The 22,626-nt window shown below is 36.6% G+C and overlaps 1 protein-coding gene across 2 annotated transcripts in view; it reads left to right on the plus strand.

The window, feature by feature from the left end:
* Positions 1 to 558: 558 nt before the first annotated feature.
* UBE2E3 (ubiquitin conjugating enzyme E2 E3) overlaps positions 559 to 22,626 on the plus strand; it is an 88,511-nt gene continuing 66,443 nt past the window's right edge. Inside the window, exons 1-3 of one of the 2 annotated variants that reach the window (XM_077776355.1) lie at positions 559 to 668; positions 1,301 to 1,519; positions 3,325 to 3,375. In XM_077776355.1, the coding sequence (XP_077632481.1) occupies positions 1,326 to 1,519; positions 3,325 to 3,375 (245 nt within the window). In that variant the 5' untranslated portion in view covers positions 559 to 668; positions 1,301 to 1,325. Of the gene's footprint in view, positions 669 to 721; positions 858 to 1,300; positions 1,520 to 3,324; positions 3,376 to 22,626 lie in introns of those variants that run through there. The other variant, XM_077776356.1, reaches the window with a different exon arrangement.

Here is a 22,626-nt window from a genome sequence, read left to right on the forward strand (position 1 = left end):
GGTTTGAGCCCCCCTAACTCCCTTTCTTCACTTTAAAAAATCTGGAGCAGGACATTTAAAATAACGTTTTGAATTTTTAAATCTTTAAAGCAATCCGAAGGACTGCTGCCTTTGGTAGGCTGAGGGCCAAAGAGAAGCAGAGATTGGTCCCCTAGTCTCTAAACCCTCTTTTCCTCCTTCAGTGCCCTAGACTTCATCTTGCCCCTGTGGCTCCCAGGGGGCAAGGGGCAGTTTTCCTCCGCGGGCGTGCCTGGCCTCGTCAACGACACCCATGAGTTCCCAGCTTTCCAGGGCAGAGAGGGACTCCCGACCACGCGTCCAGGGCCCTTCCCAAACGTAGGGGCCTCGAGGTCTACGCCGGCCCCAGCGCAGGCAGAGGGGATGTGGCCAGCCCTGGGGATGACCTCAGCCCGCCTGCCCCTAAGGCACCCCGGGCCCAGCCTGCGGGGCGGGTAGCTCAATGGGCAGCCTTGCTCTGGAGGCGGGCTCAGGCCGGAAGCCACCCCGCGGCACAGCGGCCCCGCGAGACGGCGCCCGCGCCCCCGCCCTCTNGGGCTTTGTTTGTTTGTTTTGCCTCTGATTTTTTTTTCGTTATTTTGGACAAAATGTCGGTGCGTGATGTAAAAATTGAGCGAGGAACCTTGATGGCATTGGGAGCTTTGCAGAAGGTGCAGTTTGGATTCTGCTTTTCCCAGGGTGGCAGCTCGGTCTTGGCCGGATGAATCTTCGCTGCTGGCCGTGGAAACGGCTAAAGCGGCTTGTTAGTTGATTTTTAAATTCCTAAGTGTTGTGTTTAAAGGCTTACGTGCACAGAGAAGGAATCGCCACCTTAAATAAGCATATGGGCGATTAACAGGGTATGTTTTCCTCTCGGAAAGGGAATTTGGTAGCTTTGACCAATGTCAGTGTGTAAATATTTAGACGTTATTAGTGACTTTTTAACATTTTTCAGCGAGATCTGTTATTTACAGCGTGTCATATGTTATTAATGCTCGCTGCCTAAGTTCCCTGGCAAATCTGCTTCGTGCCTTCTGAGAAAGTAGACAATTGATAGATTGTCCAAGGGATGGAAAAAAATGTGAGTGGGTTTTCTAACTTGAGTTCGGTAAATCCTTGAACGCTGGCGTTGTGAAGACACCTCACCTCCCCAGTAACCTTGCTGTGTGATGAGATAAGTGTGAGCACTTTGAAGTGTTTTCATTAAAATAAGGATTTTGGGTGAATATTGAGAGAAGAAACTGCTACTGGTCTATTTCTGAGACTTACCATTTCCTTTCTTTCCTCCTTTTCTCTTTAAAAGTTTTCCGAGAAATAACTTCACCAAGATGTCCAGTGATAGGCAAAGGTCCGATGATGAGAGCCCCAGCACCAGCAGTGGTAGTTCAGATGCGGACCAACGAGACCCAGCCGCTCCAGAGCCTGAGGAACAAGAAGAAAGAAAACCTTCTGCCACCCAGCAGAAGAAAAACACCAAACTCTCTAGCAAAACCACTGCTAAGTTATCCACTAGTGCTAAAAGGTAATGTGTGAAAGGATTAAGCACATTATCAGGTTGTCTTCCAAACGGTTGGACACTTTTGTTGGTTTTACATCAGTAGCAATAGTTCAAAAATATTTACTTCATGATCACTTTTATTTGCACTTGACTGAGTTGTCATTCTTTAGGTGGTACATAAACCACCTCCCTAGAACTGTACTTTTAAGCAAACTTACTCTGTACTTTGGTAACTTCAGTAAGAAAAGTGTCCTTGAGTAGAGATTGGACCAACGTTTTGACAGATTGTTTTAGGAGTTGGCAAGGAAAATTTGGTGAGCCCAAATTAGCTGGTACATTGAGGATGTTCCTTTTTATGAGTCATACGCTTCTTCATTGAAAGTGACACTTCTAGAGATCAGCAGCACCTCTCTTCATGAAACTTAATGATTAGAAATGATTATGGTTGCTAGAAAATTTGTAAATACAAGGCCTTGACAACATCTGAAGGCAGACTTAAAATTGTGCTCCAAATTTGCTTTCAGTTTTACGAACGTGACTTTAAGTCACGCATCCCAGGTTATTACTTTTTGTAGTTAACTCACGGTTATGCCTCTATTTTCTTGTGAGTGTAAATAAAACTGCGATGTAGCCATTTACAATTTTGGGTGGCAGTGGGCTATTGAAAACTTTCGTTGTGCTTGTGACTCTTCACTCTAAAACTTGCGGATATGCTTGACATGTTAATACTCAACAGCAGAAGAAACATTTTGTTGGGTATATGTGAAAGGTCATTTGTTTCCTGTTGATTTGTTATCTTTGATGGCAAAAAAAAAAAAAAAAGATTGTGTCATTGAGACTCCACTGGTAGTTGTAGGGGAATATCCATGAATTCTATTAATTATACATTATATATGTTTATAGCATTACCCAGTATTGACATTTTGTTGATTTTTTATTGGTCACAACTAAAGGAAAAAGAAGTATAAAACCTGTTCAAATATTGAGTTCTCTGATTTAGAAGCACTCTTATTTTTCTGTGGATTTTCACCTCTACTGTATCAATAATCAGGTATTAAAAACTTGAGGATATTTTATTAAATAACAGCAGTCTTTTAAATAATTCAGAATTCTCAGTTTGCTGTGATCTTGTTGAGGAATATATAAAACACATCTTAAGTTCTGAAAGCATTTTAAATTTGAATAAAATCAGAGAACTGCTTCCTCCCCCCTTAACTCAAGGCTATATATCTTATGATTTCTTTCCCCCCAAATTTGTTCAATTTTAGTGCTGTACTTAAGATTAGGGAAAACAAAATTGGTTAAATAAGGTCAGAGTCCTTTAGAAGTTTTTCACTGGTCAAGATGTGTGTAAATTTGAAACTTTTTTTTGACATAAAATATTGTCAAACCTGTTAGTGTGCTCATATAATAGCTTGCTAATTCTTACCTCTCTAAAAGTGACTTGAAGTCATTGTCAAATATTCTAGTGCTTTCCCTCCTCCCTTCTTGTCTCATTTGCATATAAGCTTGAAAAGAGAATTTCTTTGGTAAAAAGTGTTTTAAAATAGATTTTATAGCCTCTATTGAGTACTAGTAGAGGACTATTTCTAAAATGTGGTGTGAATGTCATACTTATTTACAGTAGCAAGTGAGAAAAAAAGCTGCAAAGTTTCTGTTAAGGGATTTGGGTTATGCCTCTGAGAACAAAGAGGAAGCAGCCATGTTAGCATTACTGAAGGCAAAGAGAGCCTTGCATTTAACTGCATGGTGGTAGAGGGCAGTGTAATTCCCCGGTTATTCTGTAGACTATCTGAAATCCTTTTTGTCTGTTCTCATTTCACTAACAGAATTCAGAAGGAGCTAGCTGAAATAACTCTCGATCCTCCTCCTAACTGCAGGTAAGAAACAAATTTTGTTGTTTTGATTTCAAAATGTGCAAAAATACCGAGAGATTAATGGATCGGCTTGGGATATGTGTGCTGCAGAAGCAGCTACATTTGCTTCTTGTCAGCTTTGCAAGTGCATGAAACAAAAATTGTCTAAGGTGAATTAACCAAGTTTGGGGTAAAACACTCTTTAGCATGTATCATACATTTGGAATTTATGTATATACTGATTTTGTGCTTCTTAACTGAGATTAGTGTGAATGGTGCTGATTTTTGTTCTCTTGTAACATTTCTGTAGAGGCTTTATTCAGAACTATATTGCAGAAACTTCTAAAATTTTGCTAAGCTTTAAAGTTACTGCTTGTGTGCAATCTGAACTGACCTTCCAAATTTAGAAATTGCTGAATGTGGTGTTACAAAATGTAAATGCCATAAACAAGGGTATAGTTTCTGTTTGATTTATTCCGTAATGTGCCTTAAGGACAAATTTTATGTGCTAAGCTCATGCTTCTAGTTGTTTTCTGGAGAATGCATTCTTGGAATTATTTACATTTTAATCGAATGTCTTAATTACTTGGGGGAAATTCTTGCTAATTTTGGTCCTTGGAATACGTGTATGAAAAGCAGCATATGGATTGGAATTTGTAGGAAGAACTCATTTCGGTGAAACTCCTATGGAATAATTTAAGATTGTCGGTATAAGGTGCATTAAAAGTAACTGGTTGATTATCTTTTTCGTTAAACATTTTTTTAGTTTGTCTTACTTAATGCTTTGTTTTTCACCAGTGACTTTATGGCTTCCAAAATTCATCAAAGTTAGAAAAAACAGTTTTGTAGATAATTTGCATAGAGATGTGCTCCAGGGTGAGCGTGGCAGCTAGAAATCAGGCAGTGTTATGGTTTGATGTGAACATGTTTTCTTGTCTCACCTATATTTTTGTTGCAAGTTGTGTTCACTTGGGATGATCAGACCTATCTCCAAAGTCTCCTTGAGATATAATTGGGTATAATTCAGTTGCTTCTCATGTGTATTAAACCAGACCCTTAGATAAGGTGATCTGATCCTGATCTGTTCAGTGAATTAACAGTTTTGCTCATATTTGTAATCAGCTATGTCAGCTCAAAAGGCAAACAGGAACATAAACTAGCTTTAATCAGGTAGTGGTATGTCAGCTCTCAAAGTATTAGGAGCTGTGCTGTCCAGTAATGCAGCCACTAGCTACTTGTGGCTAGGGACCACTTTAATTGTCCAGCATGAGATGTGCTGCAAGTAAATTTTGGAGAACTTCCTATGAAGAAGAGAATGTAAAATACCTTATTGTTTTTAAAAAGTAATCTATTACATGTTTAAATGATAATATGTTGGATATGATAAGTTACATAGAATGTTTTAAAATTTTACTTTTTTACCATTTTAATGTGCCTAATGCAAAATTTAAAATTACGTATGTGGCTTGCATTATATTTCTATCGAACAGTGCTGCTTTAGAGAATAAATAAATCAAAGTTTTCCTTCTAGCCTTCTCAGTGGTGTGTCAAATCTGTAGCCATTTAGCGAGGTCAAGTTAAATTTGCTCTCTGGAAGAATTACTTAACTTGCAGAGTGTGTTCTGATATTTCCCATTATAAAAGATACAAAGATCTATCAATTCAAAATACTTGAATGTTTTAAAATTACATGTAAGGTCAAACATTTTTAAAGGTTTCTGTTGATTTTCTGCAAATGGCACAAACTAGCATGTGTGTGCAAGTCTAGAGAGCCTAGTAGAGAATGTGTTGAATGCCCTTGGAGCAGAAGTGTAATGTTGCAGTTGCTGAAGAAGTATGCTTTACATGTTTAACCCAGGAATAGTTCCACAAGGTCGCTGAGGATTGTTTTAGAGGAAGTAGAATGTTTCTAGGAGGCAGAAAGTTTAACTTGTTTATTTTTCTCCTTATATACCATATGTTGTTTCAGTCCATGAAATGCTTCACCTTTGGTGATCAGTGAATAGCAAACGTGTGGGCTTGCAAACAATAACCTGGAATACATCATCTGCACGTTCCCTTGTCACAACTTGCAGTGGCTGTAAAGTATTGCAAATTATATATTTCAGTTCTCTGATTCTTTTAGTACACGAATTTCTTTGTGGCTGTGTGACTAAACAGAAAACAAACAGAAAATGATGAGTCTTAACTGGGAACCGGGAGAAGTTGTGTCTTACTAGTTGGGGACAGTCTTATTCAGGTGCCTGACATGTAAAACAGTTAGATACTTTTGTGTCTTTTATTCTAAGTGTCTTCAGATTTTCTGGGGGGTGGAATATGATCTAGTTCTTGTCCTTGAGCAGGAATTTAGAATATTGAGTGTTCAGTGGAGGCATTTCAAGATTTTGACAGCTAAGTCTGAATTTGTATTGTATTTTTGCCATCATATCCAATACGTGGCAGATTGTGGTGCTCTTGTATTTCTCGGGAGCATGGGTAAGAATTTTAGCTTTATGGTAATTGTACAGGTTAAATTTATTAATGTTATAGTTAAAAATGGGATTCTATATTAATAAATCCTAAAATGTATGAATTCATGTTGCCTGAAATCTATGAAACCTAATACTTTTCTGACTTTGATGCTTGACTTTCATGTCTAGTTAATTAATCAGAATTCCATTATGGTTTTGAAAATAATTTTTACAAGCTTGTCAAAGTGTTTGACGGACTTAATTTTTCCTCAGGGAAGAAATGTAAAGTATGTTTGTGTACATTCAGGAAAAAGTTGATTGAAATACAAGAAAATTCAGCAAAACCAAAATTACTCCGATGAGAGTAAGATTTCTCTTAGATCCCTTCCTCCTTTCATGTGTTTTATTTATAAAATGTTCTGTTTGTTATGTTATACATTCCCTTAGTATATAGCCGTGTCTAACATGAGTACACCAAGGGTGATCTTAGGATAGACTTACCTGTTGAATTAAATGTGTGGCTTTAAATGTGTTTGAATATATTTTGATAGTAATGATATTTCTTTTCCTGGTGGAATAAAAGTTTGATAAATGTTATTTCCAGTGATTTGATGGTATTTCACTTTTTAGTATTGGAGTGCCTTAGGCCAGAGCATTCAAAATGTAGGGATATAATATTTATATACTGGCTTTAGTTTATATTATTTACATACTGTATTTTAGACTATGGTATAAATAGTTGATACATCAGTGAGAATGGAGGGAGGTTGTGTTATGGGCATTTCTTTGTTTTTGGAGAAGGTGATTAACTAGAATTGTTGAGTAATGTGCTATTAAGACATTTATGTTCCATCTGTTTCCCAGAGGGTGCCCTTGTCCGCTCACAGTAACCTCTTATATGAGTGACAAAAGTTGAGGAAGTTGCTGGAGTTTTAACTCCATCTCTAGTTCTTTCCATATATGAGAAAGCACAAATAATACACTCAAAATATTCCTTAATATGTTCAGATTGAATCTGTGCTAAAGTTACACACTCAGAGGCATTTGTAATAGTTTTTAGATGTAGGAAAGGCCTTATTTGGAGGGAGATATAATAATACCAAGTATTTATTATAATGTGTTCACTTGCAAAACCTGAAAAGTACTATAATACTTGTAATTTTGCCAGCATTTTTCTTTTAAATACAAAATTATTAAAGGAAGCAATTAAGTTCTAAACCAGACGTTGGCAATCCCTGATTTACTCATAAGCTTCTCATTGTCTAACGGTGGGTGAGCTCTGCCTCCTTTTGAGGGTCACCACCACTTGCCAACATTTTCTAGGGTAGATTAGAACTTTGCTTGCCCACAGGGTGAATCTTCAGATCAGCAATGTCTGCAGCACAGGTAAGATCGTCAGAAATGCAAAATCTTGCCTCCCCCACTGCAGAAGTACGGACTCAGAAACTGAATTTCAGCAGGATTCCCAGGGGAATTGTAGCTCATTAAGGTTTCAACAGCATTGGTTTGGGTCCAGTCCCCACTCTCCCTTTTACTTAGCTGTGTTATCTTAGATCAGTTAGGATATATTTCTGTCTTTCAGTTTTCTTAAATGGAAAATGGAGATTAAAATAATCACCCCCCCCCCCACAGGTTTATTGTGAGGATTAAATGTTAATATGTTTTAAAGTTTGGTAATGGTGTAAATTGGGTCAGTAAAGTGGCCACAGCATGATGAAGGGAAAGAGGAACTTACTTAGCCAGACGCCCTCACTCTTGCTGGCTTTTTCTCCGGTGCATCAACATCCTACTATATATGGGAGTAATTTTATTTTAATCAACTTAACATCTATTTGTTTGAGAACATGTAAACAAAATTTTACATGTATGTAACTAAAAGGAGTTCTTGGAACTTGACTAAAAAAGAAAACCTAAGAACATTGGGCAAAGATGAAGAAATAGTGTATCCCGTTTAAAGGAATATGCATAAAGTTAATGATACTTAAATCATGGAGAATGCTCTGTCTCTCTCTGCAGTAAATTGTAATGAAAATTTTTGAAATAAAGGTGATAGTTATGTTTGCCCTTTAAAATATTGTTATTAAAATTTACAGATTTACTGAGAATGAGGTTATATTAATATTTGAAAAATTAGATTCTGAATTGATGTAGTTTGCCAGTAACCTAAACAGCGACTTTTTCTCCTTGTCTGTGGCTTTGGAAGCTTTTTGTAATTGGTTTAAGAAAACAGGTTATAATCAAAGTAGCACATGATATCTATAGCTTAGTTGGTTGCTTATACAGCACTTGACTTTAAATCCCCCACATATAGATAGCTTTTTTCTTTTTTACTTATACATTTGATTTTTGTTATTGTTCATGTTAGCGTGTGCTCTGTAAAGATACCCTATTTTTTAAAACAAAACTGTATCCCGTTTATCCATTTAATTCCTTTCTTCAAAAACCAATCCTAAAACTCTCTATTTTAATAAAAAAGAGACTTAACTGTCTCTTAACTGGAAGTTTGATTTCTAAAATAGATAAATACACAATCACTCTGATTGAAGGTGTTTTCCTTACCACCCCACTGTGGACATATACTGATGCATATTATTATTTGTTATGTTTTGGCATCTGCACAGTCTCTCAAAAACCATGAGGATTGGGGCGCCTGGGTGGCTCATTCGGTTAAGCGTCCGGCTTCGGCTCAGGTCATGAGCTTACGGTTTGTGGGTTCGAGCCCTGTGTCGAGCTCTGTGCTGACAGCTAGCTCAGAGCCTGGAGCCTGCTTCAGATTCTGTATCTCCCTCTTTCTCTGACCCTCCCCTGCTCATGCTGTCTCTCTGTCTTGTCTCTCTCTCAGAAATAAATAAAAAACGTTAAAAAAAATCATGAGGATTTTTTTGGAGACTTGGGCATTACTGATAATTTTAAATGATGTTTTATGTTTTCTTAAGCTAATACTAACTTGAGCACAGCTGAAATACTGTGGTGTGTTAATGCTGTATATGGTGATTATTTGCTTTTTTATGTCTGCTTTCTGCAAGAGTAAGTGTCCCTTTGAAAGGAGGATGGGCTTATACATTTCTGTAACTCTTGCTTTACACAGTGTTCTGCATGTGAAAATTTGTTAAATTAATAGCTAAATTGAAATCTGTCAAACTAACAGGAATAGAACTTCCAGGCAAAATGGTGACTTTGGATTGGAGAAAATCAATTAAAAATCCCACATAGTCTTTACTTTTTTTCATAGTTAGAATTTTTAATATGATTATTCAAAGGCATTTAGCTTCTACTTCTATTATAAATGGAAATTGATAATCATAGTGAGCCTAATTATTTCTCTCATATGTGCCAGTGCAGCAGGAGGACCCAGCGCTGGGGTGACTAAAAACTTTTTCCAAAAGAATGATGTGTTTGGAAACACTATTCTTCCCCCAAAAGGTCACGTTTTTATTAGGGACCTATTATGCTCAAAGCAGGTAATATAGTTAGAAAGTAGGTGAAAACTGTGGACATTTACTCCCAATTGTTTTGTTGCTTTCTATAGCTAACCAGTTGGTACCTTATTCCCTCTTTGAGAGAGTTGCTGTAACAACAGATGGATATGTTTAGCTGTGAGAAAGTCAACAACTGTTTCATGCTTGGAGTGCAGGGGCATTCAGATTGAGAATGGAGAGTTTGATCCTACCATTCTCATCTTCCCTACAAAACAGATTAAAAACATACAATAAAGCCACTTACAGATCGAGAGAAATAGAACGTTTTCTTTCATCTTTTGACAGGGAAGTATATTTGGTATTTTATTAGACTCTAGAAGAAGAAACTTGAAAAAAAATAATTTTTTTTTTTTAACATTTATTCGTTTTTGAGAGACAGAGAGACAGAGCGTGAGTTGGGGAGGAGCAGAGAGAGAGGGAGACACAGAATCTGAAGGGGCTCCAGGCTCTGAGCTGTCAGCACAGAGCCTGACGTGGGACTTGAACTCTCGAATCATGAGATCATGACCTGAGCTAAAGTTGAATGCTTAACCAACTGAAGCGCCAGGCACTCCCGAAAGAAGAAACTCTTTGAACTTCAAATCTTCCTTCTGCCTCTGGATCCGTGGTTCTCAATTGGGGGTAAATTCTGTCTCCCTTCTCCTCCCTGCCCGCCCTCCACCCCCCTCCAAAAAAAAAGCCTAAGGAACAGTTGGCAATGCCAGGCGACTTTTTTGCTTTCACAACTGGGGGAAGAGGGGTTGCTACTGATACTTAGTGAGTAGAGGTCACGGGTCCTGCTAAATGTCCTACAGTGTGTAGGACAACCCCTCTACCGCAAAGAATCATCTGGATTAAAAGTCAGTTGTGCTCAGGTTGTGAAATCCTGCTGTAGATAGTTATTCTGATACCTAGCCTCCTGACTTGTTGGATAGTTTGCCTTTTGTCATTTTCCTGTCGTATTAGTAATGACTGCTTAGTACATTGTCCTGCACCTTTTCTAGAGCTGATGGCTCTACCTCTGCTACTCCCATACTATGGTTTACATTTCTTGTATATTTTTTGACCTAATGTGTGTTGTTTTTTATGTGAAACCACAGGAATGGCTACATTGAATACCTACTAAATTATGGTCTGTTGAGGCCAGAAATGCTTTCGGCAGTATTTTTATTTCTTTTCTGTTTTCTACCAGTTAATTATACCCCTGCATGATCTAGCTTTAGGCTGCTACCAGAAATATTGAAGTACAGTGTATCAAGGAGAAATATCATTGGAAACTCATCAAAATTCAGTTTTACATTGAATTACAAACAGGTTAGAAAGCCATGCTCTTGATTTGGTGTTTATTTTTATCATTAAGACCATACAGAGAATATTCACTTCTATTGTTGTTCTAAGTCCACATTTCTTTTATTTCCAACCCTTGGGGCCAGATGTGTTTCAGAGTACAGAAAATTTTAGATTTTAGAAAGGGAATATGATGTGTTTGCTGTATCTTAGGTAACATCCCCAGTGGGATCTTCAGACGCATCATATTTCTACACCAAAAATGTATGAATATTTATACTAAATGCAATAAGTAGAAACTACAGATAGTTTCAGGTTAATTCATGTTTGGTGTCGCTGCTAAATTATTTTTCCCCAGACTTTGAATTTAGGGCTTTGGGATTTCAGAACTGTGGATAAGCAGGTGTGGTCCTATACTACCTCTATTACAATGACAATTGACTACAGTCACTTATAGTGAAAAAGTGTTTTAAAGTTGGTCTGCTTTTCTTTGTGTTTCCGAATAGCTGTTTTTAGTTTTTCACTTTCTATTTTTGGATAATAGCTTTTTGTTGTTGATGTTGTATAACTTGTACGCTTAACTAGAAAAAATTTAGACACTTGATTTTTAGAATTCTTTCCCCTTAAGGTGAAATTATAAATACCAGTTTCTTTTTAAGTTGTTTGTATATGTTGGATTACTTTTCCAGTTTATTATTAAATATTGTCTTTTGATCATTTCCTTTTTTTCTAAATACATAAAATTATACTGTAAACAAGATGTCCTTTAATATTAAACAGAGAACTTGCCAGTTTTATGTATGCATTTTGTCCTGCAGCATTTGCATATAATTGGGCTATAAGAGGATACTTTAAATTTTGCCTTGTTCACAAATCCAGGTGGCTTATACTCCTAAACATATAAAGGTTTATTTCTCTTGCTCATATGAAGTCCACTGTAGGTCCAGGAGCTCTCCTGGGTAGCTCTTTCATGTGTGGACTCCAGTTTGTGCTGCTTGCCTCTTGTAGTTCTGCCATTTGAAACATGTGTCCAGGCAAAGAGCTGGAGGGTCATGTGCCAGCTTTTAAGTGCTCTGGTCTAGAAGGAAGACGTGAATTAATCACATGGCCTCAACTAACTGCGAGGGGGCTGGAAAATGTGGGGGAGCATATGGATATTCAGTGAGAAATCAGGTTTTCTGCCACAAAGGATGTGTATACTTCCAAGAATAGATGACTTTCACTCTCACTTCAAAAGAGGAGATAATTGAGCATCCAGCCTGACAACTGTCCTGGATTCCATACTATAGTGCCTGCAAATACAGCAACTTGTTCAGTTCCCAAAAGAACCCTATAAAGAATCATTCTTGTTAAGATTTCAAAATTGAATCTTAGAATGGTTGAGAAAATTGCCACATGTCACATACGTAGTGCATATATTTAATAGGTGCAGGGCAAAAATCTAGGCTTACTTTTTGATATAAAAGTAATCACTTTGGCTTTTGTACCGTGCTGCTTGAGAAATCTGGTAAAAATATTCCAAGTTGATTATGGGTCTGTAGGTTCATACTTAGTTTAAGCGTATCCCATTTGTTTGTTTATAGTTTCTTGAAGGATCCAAGAATACTCTTCGTGTAAGGTTTAGAACCTGGCAAATAAGGTTCAGATGATGAGTTGGAGAAGAAAAGAATTTCCTTGGGAAGCCTGGGTGGCTCAGTTGATTGAGCATCCGACTCTTAATTTCTTATCAGGTTGTGATCCCATGGTTCGTAAGATTGAGCCTTGCTTCAGGCTCTATGGTGACAATGCAGAGCCCGAACCTGGCTTGTGATTCTCTCTCTTCCCTTCCCCACTTACACGTTCACTCTCTCAAAATAAATATTAAAAAAAAAAAAAGTTTCCTTCTTTGGCTTTGGGGTACTAGCCTCTTGCTGTTTTTTTTTTTTTGAATCATTTAAGCAGTTTCTTTTCAGAGAGCATTCTCGCAGTTGTCAGCTCTCCTGCCCTATTCTCTTCCCCTGTAAGAAAGAAGGTCAGGGACTGAGTATGATCATAACAGAAAAGGCAAATCTTTGTTCTCTGCTATGTAGTTCTTTGTGTATGGCTTTCCTGTGGGCAGAGGAATATCTTTAAATCTACCTCTACTTTTTTCTCTAGGGTATTGTGAAGCAGTCCATGTTTATGAATTGCTTTGAAGTTGGAAAAAATCCCTCTGCAGATAAGAATTTCTAGCTTTATGGAGAAAAATCTGAATCCTATAGGATTTTAAGAGAATTTTAATGCTGATTTCTCAGCAGCATGTGCACCACTATTTTTTAATACTGGCTCTAGATCTCACTTTTTAACAACTTTGGCTTCATATTAGATTCCTCTTAATTTTGTCTTTTTATAGTTCATTTAATAACTGTTTTTCCTAAATTTGTGAATTTATACAGAAAATTTTCCCAGATAGTAGTATGGGGATTTGCTTTTCCCTTATGGGTCTCTTTGGAAAAGCAGCTGGTCCACTTAGCAAAATAGACCTGATGTTCTTAGGGTGACCTGCTAGGTTTATATAGTTCCATTTTAGATTAATGAAACTAATGAGTTTTATGTATCAGTCTGTGCCTTGCATTTTGTCTAAAGGCGGTATTAAAGTTAAATTCTAAAGCTTTGACATATTTCTCTTTGTTGACACTTCATTGGTTTTATAAGTGTATATAGATAAATAGGATAAGATGAACTAACACCTGTTTCGGATGTGGTGGTCCGTAGGAAGTGATTAACCTCAAAAATAAGAGCAGTAAGGCCAAAGTTCTAGGATCATTACATTAAAAAAAATTTCAGTCCCCTCTTGATCCTTGGTGTATATAATAATTATTTTAATTTAATGGTTATTTGCAGCAAACAAAACTTAAAGGAATTGCAATATTTCCGTCTCCATTCACTGTCTGTGGTTTAGCCTGCCTGCTTTGGAGAGATTTGGAGCAGTTACGCCATTCCAAAGTTTCTTTGCCGCTTCACTGTCCCAGAGCAAATACACTTTGTCATTCTGTTTAACTTCTAGCTTGTCTGGGGAAAAATAAAGACATCTCTTGTCTGAAATTGCTTTTGGGAGTATAGCTCCACATGTTTTGGTCTGAATGAAAGGCCTAGGGAAACATGAATTTTGTTACCTTTTTATTTTATTTTCCTTCACTTATAAATCATCATGATGATTCTCCCTTTACATCCATGCTCTCACTTTTTATAAACAACATACATTCCCTTTCTGAGGGTGGTTATTTGTAGTTTGTTTTGCCATTTACAATCTTATAGGTCCTTTACAAATGGATCATTTTTTCACATTAAATTTTAGTAGGTCAAGAATCCATTTATTCAGGGTCCCCAAGAGAATCGATCTCAGAAGATTGTGGCTACATATTTTTTATGGCTTCCTATTGCTTTCTGTAGTCTTCTCAATTTAAACAGTAGCAACAGCAAAATATAGAGGGTACCATAGGGCCTTGGCTTTATGGTTTTATTTTTGTTTCACACTTGCTTCTAAGGGTATTGGTAATATTTGTTGGATTTGTGATATATGTGCTTGTAAGTTTACCTGCTATCGCAATGAGGAAAAATCTGTCATTCGATGGGTTTGAACATGAACTTAGATGCATGTGTTCCATGTGGAATTCAGTGGCAATTTTAACTAGTATACCTTTACATTTTCTTTATTTTATTTACACCAGTGTCTGTTTACAATTTTAAAAGATATTTCTTATCTTCCCAGATGCTTAATATCCCAATATCCATTAGAGGACTATGCCAAGCATTCATTTTCTTTTATTTTTTAAACCCTAAAATCAATATGTTGCAAGTGATTGTTTTCCCTTCCTGATGAGGTTTCTTAGTTTTTTTTTTTTTTTTTTTTAAGTTAACTTTTCGTTACGGACAATTTGAAGCGTATATTGAAAGTAGACAGACTAGTATGATGAATCCCCATATAGCCTTCACCCAGTTTGAGTAATTTGGACAATGTTGTTTCATCTATAATCCCATTCATTTTACCCCCCCCCACCCCATATTACATCGAAGCAAATCTCAGACATCATTTCATCTGTGTTTTTAAAAAAACAGGTATGCACTGTGCATTTTCAAAAGATAAGGACCCCTTTTTACTTAATTCTCATTCCCTCTTATTTTCACAATTTATTGAAAGAACTGGGTGGGGTTTCTGAGAGTCTGGATTTTAACTTATTGCATTCCTATGGCATAGTTTAAAGCTTTCTTTGGGTTCAGTATTTCCTCTAACTTTTGGAGTTGAGGTCAAGAGGCTTGATCAAATTCAAGTTTGGGTTTTCTTTTCTTTTTTTTTTTTTTGACAAGTTGCCTCTTAAGTGCTTTTCTATCAGGATATTTGTAAGATCTGATTTTCTTTCTGTCATGTTAGCAGCCATTGGAGTAGATCTCTGATGAGAAACTTAACCACATCATTTCTTTGTTAACCCAATTGGGTAAGTTACCTAGTGAAGGTAGAGTCAATGCTTAATTCTTTCCCTTGTATGTTTAACAGTTTATTTTTAGTTTTTTTTTTTTTTTTTTTTCAAAATTATAGTTGGTTTTCTAGTGTCCTTTTCAGAACATTGTGAACTCAATATTTATTGTGATTCATATCATTGCAGTACTTCCGTATATTGCCATTACAATCCTTACACACTGTCTTCATTTTAAACTTCAGCTTAAATTGCTTTGCCTTAGGAAATTTTGGATGTATAAAAATTGCATGGACATATAGAGTGGTAAAAAAATAATGCAAATACATTGAACCAAACTATTGCCCTAGATATTATTTCAAAAACTGAATGCATAGTTTAGTTATTTTTTTAAACATGGTGACATTCTCCTAGCCACTCTTGATCATTTGTTAATGGATACTTAGAAAGTCTTAGCATTAGAATGACTGAAATACTCTTATTAGAACAACAGGTCTATTTTTAAGTTCTGAATTAAAATAAATCGAGGTGGAATGCAAGGGCCTTTATTGGAATCAAATTAATTTATCACAAGAAATGAATCTAAAAATCAACCCTGTTATGGTAAAAAATATGCAGGATAAGCAGCCTTCCTTGTCTACTCACGGTGTTTCTCATCAGGGGCCCCCTTGGCATTTTGGGCTGGATTGTGCTTTTCCTTGGAAGACATTGAGCATCCTTGGATTCTGCTGACTAAATGCCAGTGGGGCTCCTTCCAGGATTATGGCTGCCAGAAACCACCTTCTCCCATTTCCAGATGCCTTGAAGAGGAAGGGGTTAATCACTTCCAGTTAAAGATTACTGGTCTAGGAGAACCTGGCAGGCTCAGTCAGGTAAGCATCTGACTCTTGATTTTGGCTCAGGTTGTGATCTCATGGTTCCTGAGACCTATCTAGCCCTGCGCCAAGCTCGATCTCTGTGCTGACAGCATGCTGCCTGCTTGCGATTCTCTCTGTCCCTCCCTCTTCCCATGTGTGCGCTTGCTCTAAATAAGTAAGTAAAGTAAATTTTACTTTAAAATTTAAATTTTAAATTACTTGTAAAATGTCTGGGATTTTACATCCTATGTCTTCTATGCAAAAATAGAAGTTTTCTTCCTCTAGCCTTTTTCTTTTTACACCTGCCCTGAACTCTGAACTCTTATACTAAATTTGAATTTTGTGCATGAGCTTAGCATAGCTTACGTATTACACAGTCTCTTGCAAATACGTGTCTTTGAATATTCTTTCAATCTTTTTATTATTTAGTGAAATTATATTTTATTTACAGGAAAATCTGTGTACCTAATGGGATTTTTCTGCTAGCCCATTGCCTCAAACTCAGTGTTTCATTTTCTTTTATTTCTAGTCTCTCTATTAATCGTTCCTGTTTTTCAGAGATTATTTAAAAGCACATTTAATTCTGTCATCTTTTCTCTATTTCCTACTCTCCAGCCCCCCATTCATCTTTATTGAGCCATGTGTACAGCCACTTCTACACTTTTCTGTCTTGTGTTTCTTTCATCTTTTTGTAATCTAGCTTTTCTTCTGTATTATTTCAGAAATGTCTTCTGGTAATCTTAGCTGTCAGTGTTTTCTTCATATGATTTATTTATAGTTCATTTTCTGTTGTTGTTTTAAGTGCACACCTTGCTTTGTTTCTTTACTTTTCAACTTCTTTCTGTTGTTTCTGAAATATTTCTTTTCCTAATTACTCTTTTTTAGTATGTAGTATTTCCAGTTACACATGGTATTATTCTTATTTCAAGAGTGTATCTTTTATCTCTTCTTGTCTCCCCTGGGTACTCTTGCCACATTGTGTCAGAGGGCCTTTTGATTACAGAATTACCTCAGAAATCGCAGGGATTGACCATCAGCCTATTCTGCACTTGGCTCCTGACTTTATTTGTATCTTCTGTTGTGTATAAAAGCCCTGTGCTCTAGTGTCAGTGGGTCTGTTTCCCACCTTCTGGGCATGAAATGGGTTTTCTAGGCTCTGCCATCTTTGTTTATCTTCTCTCATCACCTTGATTGGCTTTCATCCTCCACGAAGTAGTGAGCCGGGAAGGCCCATTCCAAATCCTGCATTTTGTGAAGCCTTTCCTGCACATCTCTTTTTCAAGAGACTTACACATTATTATTTATTCTCTGCTACTTACTACCTCTTGTCATTTGTCCTTTCTTTCCAACTGGACTGGGCACCAGACCTGAGTATGGGTCTTATGTTTCTTTGTATTTTCAGCTTTTAGCATAATATTCTTGCATTACACTTCAGGATAATTTTAATGAAATTGTTGGTTGAAAGTGGTTCCGAAACTAGCCAAATTCTCAAAGTTTGGACCACTACAGGAACCCTGTTTGACCATACATCCTGGCTTATATCTGTTTCTCAGTGAGTTATTAATAGCATTTCTTTTCATTTTCAGACATACCCCAGTCAGTATGCTAAATTATTGGGTCATCTTACTCTCATGCTGTGTGTGGGCAAGGGCATTGTTCTGGTTTGGCTTGGTGAATCAAGATTCTTATAATCAATTATTCAGAGCAGACATTTTGATTTAGGAGTTCCAAGCCTGGCCTGAGAATGTGTATTTTAAGAAACATGGCTTAGGATCAGGTACTTGTGGCCCTCTCCTCATTTTTTTGAGAATCAGCACTCTGAGACTTAAGGTCTTATTTGGGATGGCAATAGTGGGAATGGGGCAGAGGAGATAATAAAATACTATTTATTCTTGGTAAAGCTAGAGAAGAACAGTTAAACTCATGTTTCTTAATTAATTTTAATGGCTAGCTATTTTAAGCATCCCCTATACTTTGAATGCCAGTGTCATAATACCAAAGTATTGGTAAAAGTATGTGTAGAGGGGTCTGCTAAACTTAGGCTCTGTATATGTGTATGTAACTAATGACTTAATGAGGACGTGAAATTTTAGTGCAAACAGCTGAAAACAGAAGTAAATCAGAACTTAATAAGATGCAACCTTGGAGGAAGATGAATGAGCTAATAACTCCAGAGACATCTCTAAATCTCACTCATATGTTTCTATTTAAAAAACAAGAAAATAAAATAATTCAACAGCAGTCTCTTAAGGTAATTAACAGAAGATGATTCATTTGAAAACATGAATTAATGTATTTGTAAAGTGACTTAAAAATGTTTACTTTATACTTTTGTTAAATACTTTTCTCTATAGATTTACGGATAAGGTGTTTTAAACTTCTAAGTTGTAGATATTTTCTTATCTCTTACTCTAGAGCATAGGAGAACATGAAAAACTACCTTAAGCCTGTTTTGAGACAAGTATAATCTAAATCCCCACGCATGATCCAGTGCTGCCGAAATGACAGTTGTCTGACCTCATCATAGACCAGCAGTATGAAAATTGTAAAAACAAGTAGAATTCATTTATTAGACTGTTACTTCTCAAACAAGGGAAGCTTGTCACAACACTGTGCAGAGTGGCAGCTTCCAGTCCTGTGACATACTACTATAGTAGGCTACAGAAGAAAAATTATTGAACATTTTGAAATTTAGAATACCAAATGAAAGCATTGGTATATTTTATCCATTTATCAGTTACAGACATTTGGGTCATTTCCACCACTGGTTGCTCTGAATGGTGCTACTGTGGACATTTGTGTATAAGCACTTGTTTGAATACCTGTTCCCAGCTCTTTGGGGTATATTTCTAGGAGTGGATTGTCATGTAAGCCTCTGTTTATCTTTTGCCAAACCGCTTTGCACCAGAGCTGTAACATTTTAGTTTCCCACCAACAGTGTCTAAGGGGTCCAGTTTCTTTACATCCTACCGCACCTCTTTTCTGGTTTTTTGACTCTAAGCATCTTAGTGGTGGTGAAGGAGCATCTCATTGTGGTTTGGATTTTATTTCCCTAATCGCTTGTGATACTGCGCATCATTTGGTATGTTTTAACTGACTCCCAATTTAAACATTGAAGTAGAAAGGTATTCTCCCTTAAAATAATAAAATATACTTTCCTTTAACAAAAAGCCAATTTCTGCTTATAGAAAATACTTGTGAACAGTTCATTTAATTTGAGGGGAGTAAAGCCAAGGATGCCACCATTGTAGTTGTATGATAACTGAGTATAATATAAAGTTTGAAAAAGAACAGGGATAAATATTGGGAAGGCGGAGACAAGGTAGAACCTCTACCCACCCATCAGGCAAAATGTCCTTTACATTGTAGAACTTTTTGTCATCATCCTTGTTGTTGAGAGAGAGAGAGAGAGAGAGAGACAGAGTGTGAGTCCGGGAGGGGCAGAGAGAAAGACCAGAGAATCCCAAATAGGCGGTGCAGAGACTGATACAGGTCTTGAACTGATTCTTCCATCCGCCGTTGTCCTTTTTAATATATCCTGGAACTGCAACTGACTTAGACAAATATAAGGTCAATCCCAGCTTCACAAAGTAACCGAGATTTTGAACAAGTTATTTACTTTCTCTCTCATAAATATGGGTAGTAATCTTATTTCATCTGTTTTTTAGTATTAGATATTACATAACTGCTCTGTGTTACATGTTGTGGTAAATGGCAGTTGTTACGTGGAAAAATAAACCAACATATTTATGAAAAATGAGATATTAGAGTCAATTATGTACAAAATTTAAACAACATTTCTAGTCCACACATAGCAAGGGTGAATGGGACTTAACTAAAAAAAATTATGACACGCTCTGGTCATTGACTGACTTCTGTGGTAAGACTAAGATTTTTGTGTTCTGTAACCACCTTTTACATTTTTTATTGCCAGCAGTTAGCACAGTTTCTGGCATTATGAATGTTTTTAAGTTTTGTTGAAAAGAAGTTCAGATTGAGAGACTTAGTGTATTAAACAAACCTTTAAAAATACTGTTAAAGTAACTTTTCAAAACATGGAGTTAAGATTACTTACTAAGTGAAATTAGAATAAACAATTTTTTAAAAATTATTAATCACAACTTTTCGAATATAAGCTCCAGATGGATGAAAATCTTAAGTATATTGTAAAAAGTCAAACTGTTGGAAAACTTTGGAAACTCGGCATATATATTGTCAGTTTTTCCAGAACATCCACATTGTACAACTCCAGGGGGTGTCATTTATACTGTATTGTGTTCAACACACCACAGCACAGAGTTTAGTATATGTGACACCCTTGGTGTCAGTGCAGTGTGGTGGCCATGATTAGACCCCAAAGATTAACTTTAGGTTTGAATCCATAAGCAGAATTAAGGAGATGATTGAAATTCTAATATGTAAAGTAAGAGCTCTTGTGCTGTGTAAAAGAACAAAACTTTAAAAACACAGGAAAAATGTTTGCATCAGCGTTGCAAAGAAGAAGAAGCTCATGTCCATAATAAAGATAACAAGATTCATAATGATCAGATGAAAGATATGAATTCACAGAAGCTCTTAAAGAGGCAAAAACCGGAAGCAACATTGGAGAGGTTGCGCTACTTGGACTGCTTCAAAAACCTGTTGAAACCTATGAACCAACTGTTCAGAAAAATACTTTCTAAACTCTGGAGTTTTATAAATGAGTTGTTGCATTTAATGTCAACTAGTACAAAGAATCAAAATAAAATGTCACTTTTTAAAGAAAGATAGGTGGGAGAGAAATAACTGTATAACCTCCAGAAAATTGAGAGCTTGTATGTTGAAAGAATTTAAAGAGCTCCTTAAAGGGGAGCTTGGGTGGCTCAGGCGGTTAAGCATCCGACTTTGGCTTAGGTCATGATCTCATGCTTTGTGAGTTCAAGCCCCGCTGACAGACAGCTCAGAGCCTGGAGTCTGCTTAAGATCCTGTGTCTCCCTCCCTCTCTGCCCCTCCCCCACTCACCCTCTGTCTCTCTCCCTCTCACACTCTCCCTCTTGCCCTCTCTCTGTCTCAAAAATAAATAAATATTTAAAAAAATAAATAGCTTCTTAAATAGGTGGGGAAAAGAAAAATTATGTTTTGCCTTGAGTCCTGGAAGTCCACCTGCCAGGTCTGAATGTGTAAGGGAACAAGAAGTAGAAATATAATAAAAGAGGATTCCGAGAAGGGGTGGGTTCAAAGAGCACCTCAAGTGCAATGGAAGAAATAGGCAGAAAAGTAGAAAAAAAATAGAGATTAGGCCTGGAGTGGCTATATGAACTCTCAAAACTGAAGATAAGGATCCTGATATGTAAGGGCAATGGGAAGTCTTTGCCCGGTATTGAAAGAGGAGTTGAGATTTAGAAGTAACGGATTAGCCTGCAACTTGAGTTGATTAAACAGACTTGGGTAACTAATAGACAAGTAGATGATTCTGGGGGGAAATGATCTGGATGCAGTTCGACTTCAAATCTGTTCATCTATTTTCAAATAGGGATGTGGAGATTTGACTGTTTTATTCCTGTAATCCTCCAGTAAGATGGTTTTCTCCAAAATATTTTGTTACTAAAGAATAAAACTGTGATGTTTGTCCATGTCTCTATGTTTTAATAATGGAAGTTTACAAGGAAGTTGTTTGTGCTTTTCTAGCTGCTGCACATGGAGATTCCGGGGCTTAAATATCATAACAGGCAATACAGTAGATACCCAGTTGGCATTAGCTGGAAGTCTACGCGGCCTTCTACACCTAGCAGGCAGATGGAATTTTAGGAATTGGATTGACTTAATGGTTGGCCTCCCTAACTACCTCATGGAGTAGATGGTTTTGTGGATTTTTTTTAATGAAAATGTGTTATCAGTTGTTGGCTGCATGATAAAAACACTAGTACATTAGTAACAGCATAATGTTTTCTGATCTATTTTCAGGAGTAATCTATATCATATTAATTACTATGTTTATTTTATATCATTTGCTGCTGTTAGCAAGGCATCCTGAGAGGTTGTATGAAAATGTGTGGGAGAGGAACAGGAAACATAGATTGTGTAAAGTGGCACATACATACATATATACAACTTTATTGGTAAAAACAAGTTTAGAAATAATTATAAATGAAGAAAAATTTTGACTTTTAAGTTTAGGTGCCATGATTTAAAACAGTGTTGTGTAATAAAAACATCATATAAGCCACCTATATAATTTTTTATTTTCTAGTATCCACATTAAAAATTGAGAAATAATGTGAAATTAATTTTAATATATTTTTATTAACTTGAATATCCAAAATTATTATTTCAGCATGTAACCAACATAAAATTATTAATGAACTATTTTAACTCTTTTTTGGTACAATATCTTTGAAATCTGGTGTATGTTTTACACTTGACTTACTTCAGTTTATACTAGTTACTCTGTAAGGGCTTACTAATAGCCATGGGTAACTACTGGCTACTTTAATGGATAGCCTGTATTTAGAATGTTTGCCCTGTATCCATCCACATACTAATGGATAAACTTGCCTTTCACTCCCTTTTACCTCTTTTTACTGTGCATAGATTTCAAGAAACAGGCACACTCCTGTTTATAAAAGGAAGATTAATAACCCTTTTTGGCTAGAGGTAGTTAGATGTGAAAGGTCCAAAAGTTCAGCAGTCAGTACAGAAATGCAAGCTGTTTTCCAGAGGATTTTGTTTTGAAACACAAATCTCTCTGCCCATGATTGTTCGTTATTGGTATCTTACGGTTGTATATGCATAATTGAGAGAGAGTCTCTC

Source organism: Crocuta crocuta, unplaced genomic scaffold (assembly GCF_008692635.1).
Source record: "Crocuta crocuta isolate KB4526 unplaced genomic scaffold, BGI_CrCroc_1.0 scaffold17, whole genome shotgun sequence".
Classification (NCBI taxonomy): domain Eukaryota; kingdom Metazoa; phylum Chordata; class Mammalia; order Carnivora; family Hyaenidae; genus Crocuta; species Crocuta crocuta.